Source organism: Oncorhynchus mykiss, chromosome 2 (genome assembly GCF_057628025.1).
Source record: "Oncorhynchus mykiss isolate SJ-2025 chromosome 2, ASM5762802v1, whole genome shotgun sequence".
In the NCBI taxonomy this organism is placed as follows: Eukaryota; Metazoa; Chordata; class Actinopteri; order Salmoniformes; family Salmonidae; genus Oncorhynchus; species Oncorhynchus mykiss.
In genome coordinates, this window is record NC_143023.1 from 55,934,020 (window position 1) to 55,949,051 (window position 15,032).

At 41.9% G+C, this 15,032-nt stretch overlaps 1 protein-coding gene across 1 annotated transcript in view; it reads left to right on the forward strand.

Annotated features, from left to right (window-relative positions):
* The first annotated feature begins 684 nt into the window (after positions 1–684).
* Positions 685–15,032, forward strand: part of LOC110491898 (uncharacterized) — a 73,463-nt gene continuing 59,115 nt past the window's right edge. The window contains exons 1-2 of the mRNA XM_036950930.2: positions 685–4,279; positions 13,473–13,574. Coding sequence (XP_036806825.2) covers positions 4,027–4,279; positions 13,473–13,574 — 355 coding nt within the window. The 5' untranslated portion in view covers positions 685–4,026. The remainder of the gene's footprint in view (positions 4,280–13,472; positions 13,575–15,032) is intronic.

Sequence of the window (15,032 nt, forward strand, 5' to 3'; positions counted from 1 at the left end):
AATTTCCTTGAAGTGATCCCTGATCTTACATGATTGGATAGATAAGAGCAATGCTTCTGTTGAGTTGCTTTTACCAATCTAGTGATATCAGAACCGACACGCTCTACACTTTCTCTATACCGACGTGCTCTACACGTCTAGGAAACTAGGACGGAAGCATGCAAATCTAAAGTATTTCGAATAGGGACAATGTTGAAATGCAGCGTGGCCTTCATTGTATTTTCTTCACAAATGTAGTACATTGGATGTTCCCTGTAGCTTAGCCATTGACCCATTAGGGTGGCAGGTAGCCTAGCGGTTCGGAGTGTTGGACCAGTAACTGAAACGTTGCTGGTTCAAATCCCGAGCTGACTAGGTGAAAAAATATGTCTGTGCCCTTGAGCAAGACACGTAACCCTAATTGCTCTAAGGTCACTGTCGGTAATGGCTGATCCCTGGCTCTGACCCCACTCTCCGGGGGAGTGGGATATGCAACAAACAAAAAAACTTGTACATTAGAGAAATAGGACAAATGTAAGCACCCACCTAATGATTATTATTTTTATTATTATTATTACTCCACTGTCGCTGCAGTGACTTTGCAGTAAAGACTGAACAGCAGGTGAGGCTCATTCTTCTCTCCCCAGGGGAGTCTGGCTGCAGCCCAGAATAACAACCCAGCCTCCTCCTGTTTTCCTTTTATTCTCCACCATCACCAAATGGGGCCAGACAGTGTCCCAGCTAACCCGTCAACCACCCGACCTTGCACACTGATCAATCCGAGCACAGGACACACACAGAGCCAGACACAGAGACCCAGGGAAATTATCCTGACGCTTTACAGGTACATTACACGGCAGGGGAGCTATTTATAAGTCAAACGAAGCAATTACGGTCAGAGGAGGCGAGGAACGGTCTCTGAGTCTGAACATCTTTGGCAAGTCAATGAAGGGAGGGAACAAGGAGGCCGGTGGCTGTGTAACTGTATATTTGCAGACAAAACATATTGTTGTGGTTTTTCTGTCCAGGAAGTTTGGGGTGTTATCAATAGTTGTAGTCAAAGCCTGCACCCAGATCTGTGTGTGCTGTCTTACCAACTCCTAAGGTAATCGATGACAAGCAGAGGACACTCCAAATCTTCAGGAGTTATATACTAACTTATTCTTGACACTATTGGAATGGCATCACCTACCTCAGTTGGTATAGGATGGCGCTTGCAACGCCAGGATACTGAGGTTGATTCCTGGGACTACCCGTATGTAGAATATATGCATACATGGCTGTAAGTCACTTTGGATAAAAGCATCTGCTAAATGGCATATTGTTATTATATTAGAAGTTTAGCTGATAGCTCTCTAAAAAACTTGGGATTTGACCTATCATAACTTGCACCACTGCAGAGACATGGATGACAAGAGTATACCTTTTTTTTTAATGAGGAGAGACATGTTTGCCAGTAGAGGGCAGCATGGTGGCGTTTCTGGAATATGCTGGAATGAAGTGCTGACTCACTGTACGGTGCTGTATCATACACATGTACCTGCATCTATACATTTACTGCTTGGGGTATGTACTCAAATGACCAATCTATGAATGACTGATTCAATCTCGCTCTGATTCAGTTTCTCTCTCAGGTCTCTCTCAGTAGCTAGGTTTCCATCCAATTTGGCGAATATTCTCAATTCTGTGTAAAAACAATATGCGCATTTCCCCATCAGAGATGTTTCCATCAAATTGACTTGTTGCAGAATTTTTGTTGTTGTTGCATGATGACGCAGTACACATCCAAATAACGTTTATGGTTAAATTCCCATGTACTGTATAAAAAATAAATAATAATAAAAAATCTAAGTTAAATGTGTTTCCATGCATTTTCAACTCTACTGATGGTTTTGTCACAAAAATGTGGCATTATATAGCGAATGTGCCCACTCTGGTATTGGCAATTGTGCCTTAGCCAACAGCTCACAGAGACAGTGCGAGTATAGCCTACATCATGAGATTGTTATGGACAAAAGAGAAAGATTATTTTTGTTTCTCAAACAGCAGCCAAGCAAAGGCAGGCAAGCATCGATCATGTCACCAGAATAAGACCCTCGATATTTATTGGAAAGGAGCATCAACCTCATCACCTTTCATTTTCACTACGCTGTGAAGTTCATCATCATTCATTTAATCTGTAGCCTAATAAACTGCATGCTTTCCCGAGTCATAGTGGGAGGACCACAGAGACTCATCGCATGACTCCCAAGTTTACTTCGAAGGTTATTATATCAATATTTGCGCAGAAAAACGTTTCCTCGGCCATTTTTCGCATTATTGATTTTACATACACAATATCCCAGCTTGTCTAGCATATTTATTTTGGTCTAAATTTGGAAAGTTTACCGATAAAATTTGACATGTTTTATCCAACATGTACTTTGTTGGAAAAAAAAGGTTGGATTGAAACCTGTTAAATTAAGCATTTACAGATTGCGCTATAGCAATTTAAAGGGAACATTGCTTTTAAATTTAAATCGCTGTAATGCTGAACTTCCTTCTCTGTCTGTCTGTCTGTCTGTCTGTCTGTGTCTCTGTCTGTCTCTCTCTCTGTTACACACACGTGCGTGCACACACACAGGAAATTGCACACAGTTAATTACCCCCCAAAATAACCTGAAATATAATAGCCCATTGGAATTTTGGAACTGCAGTGTTTTAACCCAATTGCATCAACCTTCATAAAAGGGTCATGTTATCATCGTGATGGTTTCTGCTGCAACTCCCTCTGGTATATATTTAGATGTGTGAACAGCAGGGACAAGGGCAGTGTCCCAAATGCCACTCTATTCCTTACATAGTGCACTACTTTTGAGCAGAGCTTTATGGGCCCAGGTCATAAGTAGTAGACTATATAGGGAATAGGGTGCCATATTGGACAGAACCAAGCTTAACAAGGAGAAAAGCTGAATTAGGCAGATAATAAAGAGACCATTTCAAGACTGGCCTTTACATTGAACTCACTGCATGGCCTGAATGGGAAATAGCAATTAATGACTTAATTTCCCACTGATCATTTTAGGCCTAGCTCATCCACTGTGCAAGATTGCCTGGGTTAGTACATTGAACAAATCAGAAATTGGAAACGGGGTGCAAAGTCATCTGGAGCAGAAAAATAACTTCCTTACATATTACATAGTTGCATTTTTATTTACCACATTTTATCCATCTTAATAAAAACGGGGCAAATCAATAGACTTTTAATCTGACCCGTTGCATTAGTGTTGTTGAGTCGTATCACGATGACTAAGGCTTTTTTATTTTAACATCCCTAAAAAATATTTTTTTAAACTTTGATGTTGACAACATACCCCCCAAAAAATAGGCTTATAGTCTTTCTCAGCATTTTTGTCAATGTTTATAATTAATCCTACCTTGTCTGACAGATCCAGAAAAACATACAATGGGCGGATCTCTGAGGCAGCATTGCAGCAAGCCATCTGCTTTAATGCCAGTCTGAGCCTGGCATGAGCTGGCATCGCCAAAATGTCTGAGAAATTTGCACATTTTAGCAGGGGAGTCAGCAGTTTGCTGTGGCTTTGGAATTACACTGGTACTATACAGGCACCTTAATCTGCCATCTTGGGCAGAGACTAACACAAACACACTTTGACAAACTGCTAAAATGCTATTTGATGTGTGTGTTTGTGTGTGTGTGTGTGCATGTTCGTGTGTATTTGTGTGTGTGTGTGTGTGTGTGTGTGTGCATGTGTTTTGTTCTCAGAGTGGACAATATAGGCTACTGAAAATAAACTTTGAGATGCTGCAGATGTCAGCCCATTGGTACCTTTGAGAATTAAACGTAATCGTACTTTGGGGTGGGGTTCTAAAATCAAGGTACTCCCCTTGGACATGCCCAATGACTCAATATGTGACATCACCCTGCTGCATGGGCGTTTCGACCAATCAAATGGAAGTAAACAGCTCCAAAAGTGAACGTTATGATACCCCTGCGAGCCCTCCCCTACCTTTGCCCCTGCACACACCGTGCTCCTGGAAGTTGTCATGGAGATAGACCCGTCCCAGGCGTCTGCTCTCGGGATTGTTGCCATGGAGATCCCTGCTCGAGGTGAGCTCTCGGCAGTGCAGGAGGACGAGAGCAGCAAGCAACTAGGGTTCGAGAAGCGAATTCAGGACCTTGGAGAGCAGCGGCGCCAAGGACCCCCTTTCAACCAAGGGAACTACTACATGCTTATAGTGATAGGAGAGATAGCGACAGACCACCAGCTGCAACGCGCTAGAGACCAAGTTGAGCGGGGTGAGTAGCCCCGAGTCACCGAGTCTCACTTTTTACATACTAATTCTGTAATTCCAGCATGCATAACGTCCTCTAATAAATATATATATATATAATATCATAGAAAATATTGGAACGTAGAAGATACAATTGGAAGATATTAAAAATGCTTGGCTGTTTCCTTTTAAGGAAATGACGCATCGGGAATATTGAATCATCAGTTCAAAGAAATGCCCATACGCCACTTTTTACTGGAACCTTTTGTGCAATATAGACTTCTGGTTTGCTTGAAGTGCACCTGTTTTGTCTTGAACGTTTCACAAGCGTTTAATAAATTACGAGGGATTATCTAATTCTTTGGTTAAAAAAGAAAGAAAATTGAGTACATATTCATTCGTTTTTAAAAATAGGGACACAAACATATGGAATAATAATTGCTTCCCAGATAATTCATGCGTGTTTTGAATAGCCTACCATATAAGAGGTTCAGGTTTTTTCTATAGCCCATGTAGTCTGCCATTAGAGGCCCCACTACGGGAAGGGGGAAAAAAGTTGCGCACATTCTCAGCAATGGTGTGACACACAAACAGTAACGAATTGACCATGAGGTGGGAAAATGCTTAGAATAACTGGTTTGCCTTGTTAGAAAAGCACCTTGCCGAGCTGCTGGTGTGTTATCCTCATGAATAATGAGGCATCCATAGCACTGAAACATTCAGAAGGATGTTCGGTTAAATACAGTAATGTTGTTGTCTGTCAGGTTCTCTCTTTATCAAGGAAGCCCAGGGACCATGCCAAGTGTTGCACCTATGGGAAAATCTTCAGTGTGAGCTAAAAGGCTAACGGGCTGCCATTTGGATAATAGAAAGTTGGGTACAAATGGAGGGTGTCATCCAATGTTTCTTAACACAGTGGGTTATGTCCCAAATGGCACCCTATACACTTGCCTTTATATTGCACTACTTTTGACCAGGGCCCACAGGGCTCTGGTCAAAAGTAGTGCACTGTATAGGGAACATGGTGCCATTTGACACAAACTCGTGGTGTGAAAGATGCTAGGTGTTTTCACAGGAGTTTGCTGGTCAGCAGCAATTTGAGCGTGGCTGCCAGCTCTCCTCCGCCAGAGACGGCTAATGATGAATCACCCTATTAAGTGCCTGGCTGGCACCATGGCAACCGCCTCATTGCCGTCATTACCAAGGACCATTCACATCATGACACTTTTTCTTAGGATATGAGAGATCGTCGTCATCATCATATTGTTTTTCATACGGTGCTATCAAAATAGCCTGGATTCCGGTCTGTTTCCATTCATGCCAACTTCTCGTGGTTTTGGAAAAGCAACAGAAATCGTTGTGTCGTTGTTGAATGCAGAATGAGTCAGGCAACCCTCCCTGCTAGTTCCATTGGGCTTTTATCCTGTAAAAGACTTGACCTCTCCGTTCTCTTGTAGTCTGGAAGTGACATCAATACTTGGTAGGCTGCCCTTGATGGAGATGAGTGGCCATTTTATGTTGCCTTGGATCAGACTACTGGTCTCCAGTTGGGTTTAGTCCTCTGATCAAGGTCTGAATGATGACCCTACTGACAAACCTCTGCAGACAATACCCTCTGATCACAATATACTTTAGTCCTAGGCCTAGATTCAATCAGATCAAGCATTAACCGGCGATAGCAGACACCAGCATAGCAGATGTTTTGGCATTGTCGGAGGTGGAACTGCGTTGAAGCCGTCAAATCAGTGAGCAGCTGCGCTTGTGATCATTGTCATGAAGCCACACCTGCCCCACTCGCGTTAGAAGTTCAGAATGAGAAAGTGTCGGCAATGTAGAAAATCGTTCAACGAAATAATGAGGATTTCTATCATAATCGAGGTGTAGATTACATCTCACATTCCAGTGTTCGAACTTCTAAACAAGGCTGCATGGGATTTCTCTTAATGCGACTGCATGCAGCCAATGGCAATGTCCACTTTAGGTATAATGCCTGAAGGTCCGTTTCTAGACCAAATCTTTCTCGTGGTTGTGGCTGCTCATAGCAAGTGGCCAGTGGGTGTCATCATGAGATCTACTACTGCAGAGAAGACCATCATGTTTAGCTGGTTCGGCTACTCCAACTCGTTAGCGACAACGGACCGCAGCTAGTTTCCCAAGAAATGGCCACCTTCCTATAGGTGAATGGTGTCCAGCACATCAGGTTGGCACCGTATCATACATCAACCAACGAGCTGGAGGAGAGGTTTGTACAGACCATGAAACATGCCTTAAAAGTGTCTCAGGGTCAAGGGACACTGAACCAATGTGTGAACAGCTCACTCCTCATGCAACCCCCAAGCTTTTTTACCTGCTTAGGTACTCATGAAGAGAGATCTATGCACAAGATTCGATCTGCACAAACATCCAAACGCAAAGAACACAGGGCGATATGTCAACAGGAGAGTCAAGTCAAACGTCATGAGCTTTCAGGACTGAGCTTTCAATCCGGGAGATACTGTCTTAGCTAGGAACTACCTCAAAATGACCAAAGTGGGTTCCTGCAGCAGTCCTTGCTCAGACTGTTCCTGTGTCCTACACTGTCCAGACTGCAGCGGAGGTCATCTGGAAAAGGCACACAGATCAGTTACTGTTGAGTAAAGAAACACTGACAAAAGCACCAGTCGTGAGTAGTCCAGAACTGTTACTGGGTGACACCCGGACACCAGCAGTCATCACCTAGGGGCTCACAGTCACGTTCTCAGGACACTGACTCAGCCGGCACCCACACAACAACACGGCGAGACCGTGACACAGGCTACTCACGTGCCTACGCCTGTGTCAACACGACAGTCTAAAGACGTCGTTGTTGAGAGTGAGGTTGACCGTCGTAACCCTGCAATAGAAGTAATATGGTTAATAATTTTGTACACAATATTATTTCCCTTCATTTAAATTGAGTAACACCAAGTGAGACTTTGGATTTAGACACAAATGTATTAGCTAATCATTTTCTTTAGTATAAACCCCTTCCCTGATAACAGTTTGCCATTGGGGAATGCTCAAGGTCCTTTGAAATGGGTGATTTGAAGGCAGTAACACCAATGACATAAAACTGAGGGAAAACAGTATATTATTTCAAATAAATTGCTATTTGAAGAGCCATCTTTGTTTTTATTGATCTATATATTAAATAATTTTGTTCACTCTATAGCATTCCAAATAATAGCTAGATACAGTATCTCTAAATCCCCAAAACATGTCACTACAACGTCACTACAACGTCACTACAACTCTACATTTGATAAATGGTCAGATATAAACAAAAACTATTTGTCATTTAAAAAGTTTTATTCAAAGGCGAGTGCCACGGATGCCACAGCAATTCAAGAATGACCCTCAGGGAACATTTTCAATGCGTTCTTGTAGGAGCATACGAAATAGGCTACAGGCGTATTCCACACAACAAAAAACACACAAAAAAGTGTCAGGAGAAGACATATAGCCTAGCGGTCATGGCTCACAGTAGCTTAGCCAAAACTGGAGGCTGGCAGGCAGCAGCATGGAAAATTACCCTTGACAGTGTAACTGAGAAAATGAGCTCTCCTCCTGCTTTCTCTCCCCCTGATCCGCTCCTCAGACACAGTGCGTACACAGAGTAGCTACTTTGCATTCTCTATCCTTCATTCTCAGAGGATTTCTAAACCACCTTTGGCATCACACTGTGTGTCCTACACACAGAGTTACAGGGGTGCGGAACTAGTCCTCCATTATTCATTTGGTAACACTTGGGGAATCAGTATTAATGGTGCTTATTGGCTCCGTGGGGTTTTATGATTGGTTTGAGCCAATCAGAGCAGAGTTTGTTGAGCTGCAGTGTCGTTCAGTTTGGTGATGGGTAGTTAGTCAAAGAGGTCTTCTGAACTATTGAACACACTGTTTTCCTACGACTATTGAGTGATCACACTCCTCCTTCTATGACCCATTGGGCACACCACGTCATTTCAACGTGGAGAATTGGGTAATATTTGGTAGATACGTTGATCAATGAGATTCCAACCTATTACCACCCACTCAAAAAGAAAGCCAAAAGTTTGTTGAATCCCCCAATGTGTTGTCCCTATGCTTTCAAACGTTTAAAAGAACTACGAAATTCCAAGTGAGTATCAAGGTTTTTGGGTTCAGTTGTCACCTAAATGTGTTATCGCTGCGCTTTCAACCATTCAAAGGCACACCAAAGTTCAAATGGGGATACAGTGTCAGATATTGTGTTTATTTATGAAACAACTTCATGTGTCATGACTGTGCTTAATCTAGTAGCGCAACCAACGGGCCTGGATTGCAGTTAGTTGAGAGGACATTAAAGTACAAAGTGCAAGTGATCAATGTCGTTTCTTTTAGCCATTGTGTAGATTTCCACCGACCTGTGACCCCGTGAACATGCACGCGTTCTATAATTACTTAATACATGTATTGTTACTGTAACCTCAAAATGTGGATGTGTTACTCATTTTAAAGTGGAATGAATACTGTTACATTCATTTGTAAGCTAGCCTTTAACATTAGGCTATTTACTGACTTACAAAAGTCATGTTGAATTGTGTTTGGTTGTCAACGCAACCGAATATCAACATTTGAAGGAGATGCATCTTCTGCTTGGATAGTTCCATCTGTGCCACTGAGTCTGGCTTTAATTCTAGTTTGTCTACAAATTAATCATTGATGTTTGATTGACGTCATTTAAATCAAACTTTAAATGCACTTTAAATACAGGCTGATTTGATTTAATCCTATTTTTGTACTTAGATTTTTTGGTAGAGATGGAGACATGGATCCAACATATTTATTATTAACACGTAGATGAAAGCTTGAACAGTGGTGGAAAAAGTACCCAATTGTAATTATTGAGTAAAAGTAAAGGTACCTTAATAGGAAATGACTCAAGTAAAAGTGAAAGTCACCCAGTAAAATACTACATGAGTAAAAGTCTAAAAGTATTTGGTTTTAAATATACTTAAGTATCAAAAGTAAATGTAATTGCTAAAACATACTTACGTATTAAAAACAGAACTAAAAGTATGAATAATTTCAAATTCCTTATATTAAGCAAACCAGACTGGCACCATTTTCTTGTTCTTTTATTGACAAAAAGCCAGGGGCACACTCCAACACTCAGACATAATTTACAAACAACGCGTGTGTGTTTAGTGAGTCCGACAGATCTGAGGCAGTAGGGATGACCAGGGATAAGAGCATGAATTTGACAAATTTATTTTCCTGCTAAGCATTCAAAATGTATTTTTTTGGTGCCAGGGAAAATGTATAGAGTAAAAAAGTACATACTTTTTTTTTTTAGGAATGTAAGTGAAGTAGAGGTAAGTTGTCAAAAATATAAATAGTAAAATACAGATACCCCAAAAAAACTACTTTAGTAATACTTTAAAGTATTTTTTACTTAAGTACTTTATACCACTGAGCTTGAGACCCTAAGCCTATATGTATTGTCTATTTTTAATTGAATCCTCTGCTGAATAACAACCGTGATGATATATGTTTGATGAAGTATGGTTACATTTCATTTGCGCTGTTGAATCTGTCCTTTGGAATGACTTTGATAGCAACAGTGAATCTATTAAGTGGAGAGTTCTCAACAATCCTTCTCATGGTTTGCACATTGGTAATAGTCAGTGACAAATACAGTATCAGAGCTAAGCAGGGCTTGGTTAAAAGCCTGGATGGGAGACCAAAGGGCAGGGCCGGTCCTAGCCGTTCCTCGGCCCTAGGCGAGACCAACAAAAATATGCCCTGCAACGCGAGAATAGTCCTAGTAAGCAAAATGATGTTGAAAACATGTCTAAAATATGTCTTATCCGGACGTTTAAGTTATGTTCAATTTAAGTTGTGAATGGTCTGGAAAGGACCAAAAATAGACGACCAAGAAACGTTGGCTCGTGCTTACTGGGGTATAGCCTACTATATCTGTCTGCAATGGAATTTTAGGAATGCCCATCCATGTGGTAGGCCCACCATTTGGAAAACAGGCCGTTGCATTGGCTTCATTAGTCCTGATTCCTGTGACTAATCAATTTGGCTAATTAAGCTCTGAATATCAGTTACCCAACTTTACTTGGAGCTATTGTGAGCCCATTTGAAATGTGTTTACACCGTGGGAAATGCAGAAGTACTTTCCTTTTCGCTGTGATCAGCTGGTCAAAAATGGACAGATACAAACTTGAAATCACGGATCAGGACAATTGGGTGAAACTCCCTTGTCCGTTCCATATTGTAGATTTTACTTTGACCTGTCCTGTTTTGAGGACGTGTTGTTTGTTAACATGACAGTGCATTTTTTTTATTTGATTGTGCGCCGTTTAGATGAGGCTATTTGATCTGAGAAACCTGCATGATGTAAAAAGTGTCCTGTAGGCTACATAGTCTTTCTTTTATTTAGACTTTTTTTTAGCCCTTTTTCTCCCCAGTTTCGTGGTATCCAATTGGTAGTTACAGTCTTGTCTCATCGCTGAAACTCCCGTACGGACTCGGGAGAGGCAAAGGTCAAGAGCCGTGCGTCCTCCTCTGCTTCTTGACACAATGCCCACTTAACCCGGGAGCCAGCCGCACCAATGTGTCGGAGGAAACACTGTACGCCTGGCAACCATGTAAGCGGGACAAGGACATCCCTGCCGGCCAAACCCTCCCCTAACCCGGACGACGCTGGGCCAATTGTGCACCGCCACATGCGTCTCCCGGGTCACTGTGACAGAGTCTGGACTCGAACCCAGAATCTCTAGTAGCACAGCTAGCACTGCGATGCAGTGCCTTAGACCACTGCACCACTCGGGAGGCCCCGCATAGTCTTTCTACCATATCCTATATCTGCTACATGATTTATGTTACATGGTGGTTTTGACGGAACGTTGGTGGAATGCCGCAGCGATGCGTCTCTCCAACAGCACCCTGGAGAGGCACGCTGTGAATGGACAAGCAAAATATTTTGCTCCTCTGCCTTTGACAAAGTGGGTACTGCTTATCACAGGGCGGCATCGACGCTCACCTAAAAAATACCTTTTGCCACTGGTTGAGAGAAATATTGTCATTGTTTTGGGGCCGAATCATGTGAGGTTTTATGTGTTGTACGTCTTGGTCAGTTTAGCTCAGAAAATACCGCCCTCGTAAGTCTGCCACCACAGGAGGCCACCTAATCCAGGCTAATGAGCGGGCCGGCCGTGCCGAAGGGACAGCTGTAGACAGATCGACTCTCCAGTAGGAGGCGTTTCCCAGCATACTGTTTTTTTCCTTAATGCATACTTTTAAATTATATTATGTGATCTAAACATACAAATAATAATAATAATTTCCTTAAAGTAAAATTTTGTAAGTACTCATGTACTAAAGTACTAATGTTACTGTCCCCACTACAACAACAAATATATTTAAATACATGTTATTTTGTCCTTCTGGGGAGTGCCAATATGGCCGACCGGTGGCTTCAAAGCCTTTCATTGGCTGTCACGCCCTGGCATTAGTATTCTGTGTTTTCTTTATTATTTTGCTCAGGCCAGGGTGTGACATTGGTGATTTATGTGTCTTGTCTAGGGGTTTATTAGATGTATGGGGTTGTATTTAGTAGAGTTGTCTAGGTAAGTCTATGGTTGCCTAGAGTGGTGTTTATTGTTGTCTCTGAATGGGAACCATGTTTAGGCACCATATTCTTTGGGTATTTTGTGGGTGGTTGTCTCCTGTGTCAGTATTTGTACCACACGGGACTGTTTTGTGTTTTCACGTTTCTTGTTTTTGTAGTTTATTTCATGTATAGTTTTTCTTATTAAAAAACCATGAATTATAACCACGCTGCATTTTGGTCCTCCTTTCCTTCGACAGAAGAATCCCGTTACATTGGCCAATACATCAGCAATCCAGAGTTTGTATACATCATTGGTCAAAACATGTCAAAATGGCTGCCATAATGACGGATGTCATTGTCACCTCTTTGTGAAGTGTTTTGTCAGTCCAAACACAAAATACCTAATTGAGCGAGGAGCATTGAGCCCTTTACCAGAATTAGTATCAGTGACACAGCACTTCAGAGAATAGACCACAGTTGTCTGCAGTGGGGGAAGGAACGTTTCTCTCTCTATCTCAGTGAAGCAAAACAGAACCTGGAAAACAACGACCTGACATATACAGAGTACAGTACATATTATTTTTGAGACATGGGGAGATATGAAGGGGAGGATGAGGGGGTGGATGAAAGTAAATTATATTAATCTCCTATCCCAGACTCCTTTCCCTACCAGTGAATAGGATCAGAGACAGGCTTCTCCTGCGGTTTATGCCCTGTTGAATGAGATCTGACGCAGGCTTCTCTCTGAACTTCAGAGAATCTTAGCCTGAATCCGATCTGACAAAGGGCTCTCCCTAGTGGAACGAGGGTGTTGACGGGAACATTATTGAGAATCGGTTTTGCTTGTACTGAACTCACTGCTCTTCATCAGTGTGCCTGTTCTGGCAACACTTTAGCTTGAATCCACATAGAATGCTTTATGATGCAGTTCTAATTTAGTGTAAGGCGTGTCATAAGCATATGACACCTTATCATGCCATGTTATTGTGATGTCATAATTATTGATGAAAATTTGTAAATCAGATTTGTTTTTTTTTTGAAAAACTGTTCCTTAACTAAATTACCATATGTTCTAGTCCAGTACATTCATCCAAAATACATAGATAGAAAACATCATGTCTGTCTGGACCAACTTTTATTCATTCCAATTAGATACAGTATCAGTCAGGGTTAAATTCAGTTTTGGAGAAATAAAGTCTCTCATGAAATGGAGAAAAAAAAATTGCACTGAAATATTAAAAATATGAAGGTTACAGAGATTTCAGAGACGTTGGTTGTTTTCATATTTCCTTGCCTTTCTATCCCTGTGCTCTTGCTCAGTCCCCTCATACATTATTGAATGATATAAGGATCTGCAGTTAATAAGAAATCCATTAAAGGGGAAGTATAAATTAATGTTATATGTTTCTTAGCCCTGCATGTAGTCTATGGGCCACTATTGTACGTTTGCCCCTATCCCTTCAACAGAAGCTAGTAGTGGCTGTTTAAAGAAACTATGGTTCCTTCTGACCCATAGACTACTGTCAGGGTAAGGAACTTATAACAGTAAGGTCTAAAATACAGAACTTATCCTTTAATGTAACATATTTTGCCCTCTTGTTCTGTGTTGTTTCACCAGGGATTCGCTCCTGGGACATCAGCCTCAAGTCATGTGACCTGGACCAGCAGCTGCAGCTATTTGTGACGCGCCACTCCGCCCAGTTCTCTGCAGAGGTCAGAGGTCAGTCAAACCTGGGTCGTGTGACATCACACACTACGGCATTGGAATACATGGGTCCTATTCGAACTAGCCTGGTCCCAGATCTGTTTGTGCCATCTTGCCACCTCCTGTCTTTGTCACGCCAAACAATGGCCATGACATAGGTGTTGGCAAGATAGCATAAACAGATCTGGGACCAGGCCATGTTCTAACACCAATTGACAAGAATTCATGTTCATATAAATAAGATGATACTTTATTAATAGGTAGAGTACACAGAGATCCTATTAAATGAAGTTATATAATTATATCAGGGCCTTGCACAAACCTGTTGGGGGGGGGTTATCAAACGAAACAAATCCTGAAACCATGAAAACGGACATGTTGACCGATGAGTAAAGTATTTTGCTCAATTATTTTGAACTGAAATAAATGCTGCACTTATTAAACAAGGACTTACACAATTCCAGTCAAAAGAGAAGATTGTCAGAAATACTGTAGCCTACCTAGCTCCATTTCTTGCCACTCTCATGTATCCCATGTATCCCAAACTTTGACCCGCCACCCCCCATAAAGGAGTGCTACAAAACTCGCGACCACGCACGCACAATCGCTGTGCAAATGTAGCCAGTGATGGATTTTCGGCCTATTGAACAAGTTCTTTCTGGTCACTGATCTGGATATGCGTGCCCGCCTTTCCGAGCCAATGCTGATGACTGTTCATTGGCCAACAATCAAGATGCTCAACTTTTGTTGGTTTCGATGCTGAGATTAGAATTTTGCGACCACTTGCGGGCATTGGGTTCAGAACAACAACAATGACAACAACCCAAAAAAGTATACATTTTTGGGGACAATATACTACCACCGAAAAGGACATTTTGGAGCCTGGAAACCCTGTCTGTGCACGTGCCTGAATTCTAGGGTACGGTAATAGTACTCTGGTGCGAGGCGAGGTGACTGGCGAGGTACTCTATGGAGACTTGGGTCCTGTTCAAATGCTTTTGAAAAAACATTCTGCCTCCCTCACTTCCTTCAGGACATCACTGATCTATGAACGATTAGCGACACGGGAACGACGAGACACGAGGCGTTTTTGGTATCCCCCTATTGCTGTCACCAATCCAGCCTTTTCAGGTCTGTGATTAAATGAAATGAGGAGGTAAGGATGCATTTCTTTCATGTTGGAACAAGTCTATTACCTCATTCACCTTGAACGTTAGACGTAATCCCTGTACCTGTTGCCTAGGAATAATGATAGTAATCCTTACTTACTTCATTCATCTTTGTCACATAAAATGAGCTGTGAAACACGATACTAAGGGTTTGAGACTGCAATTTGAATTCATTGCATTGAAGATGAGCCCCACTTTGCTACAGTAGACATGTTATAGACACACCAACAATTCTTAGTCCTGTGATGGTGGTTGACATTTCTGCATGGTTAGAGCGTCGGGCCAATAACCAAAAGGTTGCTGG